Source organism: Eptatretus burgeri, chromosome 6, assembly GCF_056783735.1.
Source record: "Eptatretus burgeri isolate ZD-2024b chromosome 6, Ebu_testis_v1, whole genome shotgun sequence".
Taxonomy (NCBI): domain Eukaryota; kingdom Metazoa; phylum Chordata; class Myxini; order Myxiniformes; family Myxinidae; genus Eptatretus; species Eptatretus burgeri.
This window is the reverse complement of record NC_140966.1, coordinates 108,648,083-108,656,309: the sequence shown is the minus strand read 5'-3', so window position 1 is coordinate 108,656,309 and position 8,227 is coordinate 108,648,083. Positions and strand designations below refer to the sequence as shown.

The window sequence follows — 8,227 nt, the reverse complement described above, 5'->3', positions numbered from 1 at the left end:
AGGAGGAGAAGGAGAAGGAGAAGGAGGAGAAGGAGAAGGAGGAGAAGGAGAAGGAGAAGGAGAAGGAGAAGGAGGAGAAGGAGAAGGAGAAGGAGAAGGAGAAGGAGGAGAAGGAGAAGGAGAAGGAGAAGGAGAAGGAGAAGGAGAAGGAGAAGGAGAAGGAGAAGGAGAAGGAGAAGGAGAAGGAGAAGAAGAAGCCACCATTCGCAGCTCGAGCCGAGCAACCAGTTAAACTTTCTTCCAAACAAAGCAGCTCTCCAAAAAGCTTCCGAAGGCCTCAACCCTAATCCAAGCCAAACAGGACCCGAGGGTCTGCTGAACGACGCAGCCCTCAACTTCCGAACGAACCCAAACAAAGAAAAAGGATCTCATCTTTATCCTTCTCTGCCCCCTCCCCCGCGCCCGGCGTGACTCATGCCCTCGTGATCCATCCCCCGCTCAACCACAGGTGGGAGGGAGTTGTTGACGTCATGAATCACGGGATGGAAGGGCTCTTCTTCCTCTTCGCAGAAGAGGGGGAGGGACGTCTCCATTGTTTCGTGATCGCTAACTATTAAATCAATCCACAGCGCATCCAATCGATTTCAAAACATTTAAACAATGGAAGGTGAGCTATCTAGGGAACAAACACTCATCGACATAGCTGACTAAAGGAACCTGTATGTTGTGTGCAATCATATTCCCAAATTCATAACAATACTGTTTACCACTTAAATCATGTTCATATAGATTTTGGGCATAGTCACGGTTGAAAATAGTTCGGTCGATATTTTTTCAGTCAAAATATTATATCTAAATAGAAAAATTGCAATATAGACTATTATTATGAGTTGTATGGTTTTTTTAAACATATCAGTGTATTCCTTGACCCCCAAAACATAGGGTTTGCAAACTGAAATCGGGTTCATATCTCGATTTTTGGCCGAGTTACGGCCAAAAAACGATTTTGATGGCGGCCATTTTGAATTTTGCTCCTAAAAAAATTGCTCAAGCGTGACAACGTGGCATCACTCGGATTTGAGTTTAGTATAGTCTATGTTACCAAAATCTGCAATAAAATTGTGTATGTACTCCAAAACACCCCTAGGGTAAAATTCCAGTTCTGCATCCAGACGAGAAGTCTCGTTTCTCCACATTCAAAACTGAAGGACAAGTATTGAAAATTGTGAACACGGTTTTTCGGCCGCTGCATAGCAATGGGTGGTTGCTTAGCAACAAAACTCAAACGCGCACACTCCCAGCCCATATGGCGCCTGTTCGCCAAGTTTCATCGAAATCGGTTTGCTGGTTTGTGCTGTGGAGCCTCGCGTTGCACGCACGCACGCACGCACGCACGCACGCACGCACGCACGCACGCACGCACGCACGCACGCACACACGCACACACGCACACACACACACACACACACGGAAAACCTGACAATAAGGGATATCTAGCGAATCCAACAGAGAGACACATGGTGTGGAAATTATGAAATGTGCAATACATATACCTGAGAGCATTGTGGTGTTCATTATGAAATGTACAATACATATACCTGGGAGCACACATGTGTGGTTTTTGTTAAGTGCCGTGTACATACCTGAGTACATTGTGATGTTTATAAAATAGTGCGTACACCTGAAAGCATTGTTGTGTTCATTATCAAATGGACATATACCTGTGGGCATGCAGGTGTGTGTACATGACATAGATATGAACAAATAGCAGCCACACAGTACTGACCAGTGAGATGGGATGTGTTTTCAGTTTCGTCCATTGGATCTGAAACAAACGATTAACAGCACTTTTGATCACATGGTTCTCCACACCAAACAAATTGGTCGATCGTCATCACAAGTGGGTTCACAAACGTCAGCAACCGTTATAATGTAAGCAATATTTATCATGGATAAAATTTGAAACCCCAACAGCTTGAATAAAAACACAGAATCAACAATGGGTTACCATGCAAGATATCAAAGGCAAATGTTCCCAAACAAACATGTGTTTGTCGTGTGGGCGTGAGGGGAAAGGGCATGGTGAGGTCACGTGGGCGAGGAGGAAAGGGCACAGTGAGGTCGCGTGGGTGAGGGGCAAAGGCATGGTGAGGGCACGTAGGTGAGGAGGAAAGAGCATGGTGAGGTCACGTGGGCGAGGGGAAAGGGCACGGTGAGGTCACGTGGGCGAGGGGGAAAGGGCCGGGTGAGGTCACGTGGGTGAGAGGTGCACGGTGGGTCCATTTTATCTGCACAGATGCTTGCTAATTAAATATGGAATGTTGCTTTTAGCCTGGAAATGAACATTGAATATGATTGTTGGGTGAAGACTATTGGTGCAGTCCCAGGGTGCAGCATGTGTGCCACAAAACAACTGGGCATTGCCTCGTTTAAAATAGGAAATAAATGTGTTGTGGTGATCCTTTGCCAAAGAGAATGACGATGAAGAGTTCAGGAGAAAAGTCATTCATGTTCATAGAAAACAATAGGAAGACTTTGAGCAATTCAAAGACCAGAAGCGGCAGTGTATCAAATTGGAGAGATGAACCGAGCTCGTGGAATCAAACAGATAAAACGTAATACAATGTCTGCATTCAACCTCAATGCACGATTACCCGCACAGCTGCACGGTTGCAGAACACGCGGGTAATAGCAAGCCAGGTAGGAAGGTCCAGCATGTCCTGCAGAACAGTCTCATCAAGCTCCAGGTTGGTGAGCTGTCCCTCTCCACGGAGCGTACTCACATTGATCTTGTCTGGAGACAAGTTCTTGGTGAACCTAAGTAAACAGGTTGAATAACTGTTAATTCATTTCACCAAAGATTATCCAGAGCAATGGCTAGTGGAGCAAGCACGATGAGGAATACACCTTTACCCTGTCAACTTCGACTTTGACGTCCACGTCTATGCCATCCACCTCGGAACTGCATCCCTGCCCTTCAGTGCCCCCCCCCATCCTACCGCTCTGATCCCCACGTCCCTGCACCACCTGGCCCTCTCTGATCGCCATTGTTGCAACTCCAGGCACATTGACCCTTCACCCTTATACTCTCCGAGTGCCTCAACCCCCATCCTCCTCAACCTTGAGCCTCCTCCTCACCACCATCTCTCCGCTTCTCCCCCACTCCTTCTTCTTCCTCCTTTGATGACCCTCATTCCTGCACCTCATCCTCCATGACTCGCCTCCCCATCCTCCTCCTCCTTCAGTGATGACCCCTTTTTCCCCTCCCTCTTTCTCCTTCGACGATCCCCTTCCTATTCCCACTCGTCCTCCTCCTCCGCCTCCCTCGACGACCCACTTCAGCCACCTCCTCCCTCGACGACCCACTTCGGCCTCCTCCTCTCTTGACGACCCACTCGACTTAGGCCTCCTCCTCCCTTGACGACCCACTTCGGCCTCCTCCACCCTCGACGACCCACTTCGGCCTCCTCCCTCGACTACCTCCTTCCCCCTCCACCTCCACGACGTCCTCCCCCTTCCTCGATGACTCCCTCCTCCTCCTCACTCCATGACTCCTCCCTCTTCAAACTTCTCATCCCCCTCCTCCCTGGACGACACCCTTCGTCGTCATCCTCCTCCCCTCATCTTACCACCCCCATGCTTTTAATCTCATCTTCCAATGATCCACTTACTCATCCTCCTCCCCCTCGACGACCCACTTCAGCCTCCTCCCTTGACAACCCCCTTCCTCCTCAACCTCATTAACCCCCCCCATGACCCCTTCCGCTTTCAGCTCCTTATCGTCCCTCAACGACCCCAGTCCTTGTTCTTCTCTTCCTAGACTCTCTTTCCCCCTGCGTCTCCACAACAATCCCCTTCCTCCTCCTCCTCCTCCTCCTCCTCACGCAATGACCACAGCCCCTTCAATACTCACCCTTCTTGACCCTGCCACCCCTCCATACTCCTTGACCCCATACCACGAACCCCCACACCCTGCACCTCAAACACAATATTCCTTCTCTTGAGCCCCCTCCCCCACCTCTTCCTCCCCCCATCACTTCCTCTTCCTCTCCACCCCCCCATCACTTCCTCTTCCTCTCCACCCCCTCATCACTTCCGCTTCCTCTCCACCCCCCTCATCACTTCCTCTTCCTCTCCACCCCTCATCACTTCCTCTCCACCCCCCTCATCACTTCCTCTTCCTCTCCACCCCCCATCACTTCCTCTTCCTCTCCACCCCCTCATCACTTCCTCTCCACCCCCTCATCACTTCCTCTTCCTCTCCACCCCCCCTTATCACTTCCTCTTCCTCTCCACCCCCTAATCACTTCCTCTTCCTCTCCACCCCCTAATCACTTCCTCTTCCTCTCCACCCCCCAATCACTTCCTCTTCCTCTCCACCCCCCATCACTTCCTCTTCCTCTCCACCCCCATCACTTCCTCTCCACCCCCCATCACTTCCTCTCCACCCCCCATCACTTCCTCTCCTCTCCCTCTCTCCCCCATTATCACTTCTTCTTCTTCCTCTCACCAGCTCCTCTTCCTCCCCAGCAGTTCCTCTTCCCCCTCCCTCTCACCAGCTCCTCTTCCCCTCCCCTCACCAGCACCTCTTCCCCTCCCCTCACCAGCGCCTCTTTCCCCTCCCCTCCCCTCACCAGCCCCTCTTCCCCTCCCCTCACCAGCCCCTCTTCCCCTCCCCTCACCAGCTCCTCTTCCCCCTCCCTCACCAGCTCCTCTTCCCCCTCCCCTCACCAGCTCCTCTTCCCCCTCCCCTCATCAGCTCCTCTTCCCCCTCCCCTCATCAGCTCCTCTTCCCCCTCCCCTCATCAGCTCCTCTTCCCCTCCCCTCATCAGCTCCTCTTCCCCTCCCCTCACCAGCTCCTCTTCCCCGTCCCCCTCCCCAGCCTGTCTCTCTGTCTCTGTCTCTCTCTCTCTCTCTCTCCCCCCCCCCCCCTTTGGTTCTCCGTGACACATTTAATAGACAGATCTTTCTGGATCTTGTACTTGTTTATGAACGACAACGCAGATCGATAATATTTCGAGACACGCACCTGGACAAGTGTTTGAGAATCTGTTTTTTAATCAAGCCGGCCATCCTCAGTTCCGGGTGCTGTTCAGACCATATGGTGCGAGTTCCCAGGAGTCGCCGTGCAGCGGGACCCTCATGGCCTTCTCCAACAGGTACAGCTCACCCGGTTCCTCAGATCGTCCGCCAGACAAACGGCGCCCAAGCCTCTCCTCGAGGATGGACGCTCGAGCCGCTTATTTGTCGGACGCCAACTCACTCGATGATCCGAGAAACAAACCTGACGAGGCAAAATATCCCGGCCGGCACGAAGCAGTTTAAGGTTTATCCCAATAATTTGTAACCATTATGGTGAGATTTACCAGAATTATTAAATCCTTAATGTAAAGAAACAATCTAATTGTGTGTCAACGAAAGAGGAAGAGCAATACAAACCTGATTGCAAGAATGAATACGGCGAATGAAACCACCGCCGACTTCACCGCCACACTCACTCGGCTCCGAGATGAGAATAAACCAAAACACAAATCACCTCATGAAACTACCACCGCCTTCACCGCCACTCTTAGATGGGAATAAACCAAAAAGAAATCAACTGATGAAACCACCGCCGACTTCACCGCCACACTCATAGACGGGAATAAACCAAAACATAAATCACCTCATGAAACCACCGCCGACTTCACCGCCACACTCTTAGATGGGAATAAACCAAAAAACAAATCACCTCATGAAACCACCGCCGACTTCACCGCCACACTCACAGATGGGAATAAACCAAAAAGAAATCAACTGATGAAACCACCGCCGACTTCACCGCCACACTCATAGACGGGAATAAACCAAAACACAAATCACCTCATGAAACCACCGCCGACTTCACCGCCACACTCTTAGATGGGAATAAACCAAAAAACAAATCACCTCATGAAACCACCGCCGACTTCACCGCCACACTCACTGATGGGAATAAACCAAAAAACAAATCACTTCATGAAACCACTGGGGTTATCACCGCCACACTCACTGGACGACCAGACAAGGAGTATAAACCAAAAACAAATCGCTTCATGAAACTACCACCCTATCACCACCACACCAAGCCTTGGCTTCACAGTTAAGGTGCCTGGCTTAAGATCTTTGGGTCTTGAGTTTGAGCCCCTGTCAGGCCTTGGAAACAACACCAGAAAGGTTGACTCAGCCTGTTATCCTTCAGAGGTCAGGAAAATGAGAACAAGCTTACTGGTAACAGGGGGCACTGCATCAGCGGTACAGCTGTGCTTCCAAGTCGTCATTGTGGGATAGAAAGGGTGTGTGCCCCTATACGTTGTCCGATCTTTGTGTCGGCAGTTCAAAGAAGAGAGAAAAATTTGGCACATACTTGCTGATATTGTTCTTATTTCCTGTAAATTTTCATTTATACAGAAACTGATGAAGGAGAAAAAAATTAGGATTCACTAAAATATTATCTCCTACATGTGGCTACATCGATACTATATGTGTGGTTAACTGTAATCTTTTTGATAGGCAGCTTCACTAGATTTATCCAAACAAGTCTGAAGACCACGATGGTCCATGAGCGGTATTTGACGATGTATATTGTTTCAGAAGTCAAGGATGAGACAATGTGATAATGTTTGACCAAGTTATAAAAATGATCAACATGATGTGGTACGAGTGACAGGTTATTAGCTGCAAAATGTCGAAAACTCGGTTTCGTTCAACAACTTTCAAAATTTGACCTTTGCATAACCTTTAAAGGTCACAAAACAATGTTGTGGACATTAAAACCACATTTCCACAGGGCGCTCAAGGTCCGCCAACAACCCCCTTCTGGTAAAACTACCAAAATCACGAATCACTGCTCATCTTCACTCTTTCATTCCTCTTTTTTCCCGCCTTTGGAATAAACTTCCTCACTCTATTCTTTCCCATTCTTCCCTTCAGGCTTTCAAAACAGCTGTTCACCACCACCTCTTATCTTCCCCCATCCAAATCCTCGATCTTTTCTACCCCCGATAATCCACCCAAGCCCACTTCCTTCAATTCTCCTGCTTTCCTTCCTGAAAGTCCCTTTAATGTCCATCTTCCCCTCGCCATGTTCCCCGTCCCATCCCCATCCCTCTCCTTTCCACAGTTCACCTGTGTCTGTTCCCCAATGTTTTGTCCCTTCCACTCCCGCCCCTCTTGCCTCATGCCTCCTTGCTGTGAGTTGTGTGTTAGCTCTCATACGAGCCTCGACCAAGGTATACAAAAAAAAAAAAATAAATAAATAAATAAATAAATAAATAAATAAATAAAGAAACAGGATACGTGCTATAGCTTATTGGAGTTAGTTCGTCGAAGAAAGTCGAAAACCGCTCCGATTCCCACAACTTTGAAAATTTGACCATTGTGGCCTTTAAAGGTCAAAGGTCAAGGATTATGACCTTTGGTGCAAAACTTCCTCTGGAACGTTTCAGGAACAATACAACATTCATATAGGCTATATGGCATTTCGCACTCCTCAGATTATCCATACTTTAAGCCTGGTGTTGGCGCAGTGGTTAGGGCAGCGGCTTGGGATCCAAGAGGTCCTGAGTTCAAGCCCCTTTGGGCCACTGAATAAATACACCAGGGGGTTGACTCAGCCTGTCATCCTTCCGAGGTCGGCGAAATGAGTACCAGTGTACTGGGCCGGTGTATACCCCGGTTAAAATAGGTGTACCATATCCCTGTGTCGTAAGAGGCGACCAGGGTTGCGTCAGGAAGGGCATCCGGTGTAAAACATGTGCCAAATCACGATGCGGATCATACGGATGATCCGCTGTGGCGACCCCTTACGGGAGCAGCCGAAAGAGGAAGAAGAAGAGATTATCCATACTTTGATGAAATCAGCGTAAAAACAAACTTGAAGGAGGTGCCACGGGCAAGATGTTCGAGATAGAGCAAAATGGTTTCAACACTTTTGGTGGAGAATGACCTCAAGATTATGCATAAAAATATTGTCATCCGAGCTCTCAAAGTTTGGGCGGTCGTATGATTTTTATGTCAAAATTTGCAATTTTCTAAGTTTTTGACCTTGTGACCTTGACCTTGGGATGAAAATGAAAAATTGGACAACCACAAGTTTTAGATAATTCATTTTGCTATTCAAATACCGAAGAACCCATTCCATTCAGTCAATTCCCTCGGAGAAGATAGATTTCTAATCCGACTTCCCCCTAAAAAGGGCTATTTTTAGGGGCGTGGCTCCGCCCACAATGGGTGTAGCCACGCCCTCATCCAGGAAAACACAACAAG

General features: G+C 48.8%; 1 protein-coding gene across 3 annotated transcripts in view; it reads right to left on the bottom strand.

Moving 5' to 3' along the window:
* The window catches only part of LOC147025572 (bridge-like lipid transfer protein family member 3B), a 131,399-nt gene extending 125,874 nt beyond the window's left edge, over nucleotides 1-5,525 (bottom strand). For 2 of the 3 annotated variants that reach the window (XM_085886672.1, XM_085886673.1), the window contains exons 1-4: nucleotides 5,381-5,525; nucleotides 4,971-5,225; nucleotides 2,595-2,757; nucleotides 1,727-1,765 (exon numbers count right to left, since the gene is read on the bottom strand). In XM_085886672.1, the coding sequence (XP_085742798.1) occupies nucleotides 1,727-1,765; nucleotides 2,595-2,757; nucleotides 4,971-5,014 (246 nt within the window). In that variant the 5' untranslated portion in view covers nucleotides 5,015-5,225; nucleotides 5,381-5,525. Of the gene's footprint in view, nucleotides 1-1,726; nucleotides 1,766-2,578; nucleotides 2,758-4,970; nucleotides 5,226-5,380 lie in introns of those variants that run through there. The other variant, XM_085886674.1, reaches the window with a different exon arrangement.
* Between the last annotated feature and the right edge of the window lie 2,702 nt (nucleotides 5,526-8,227).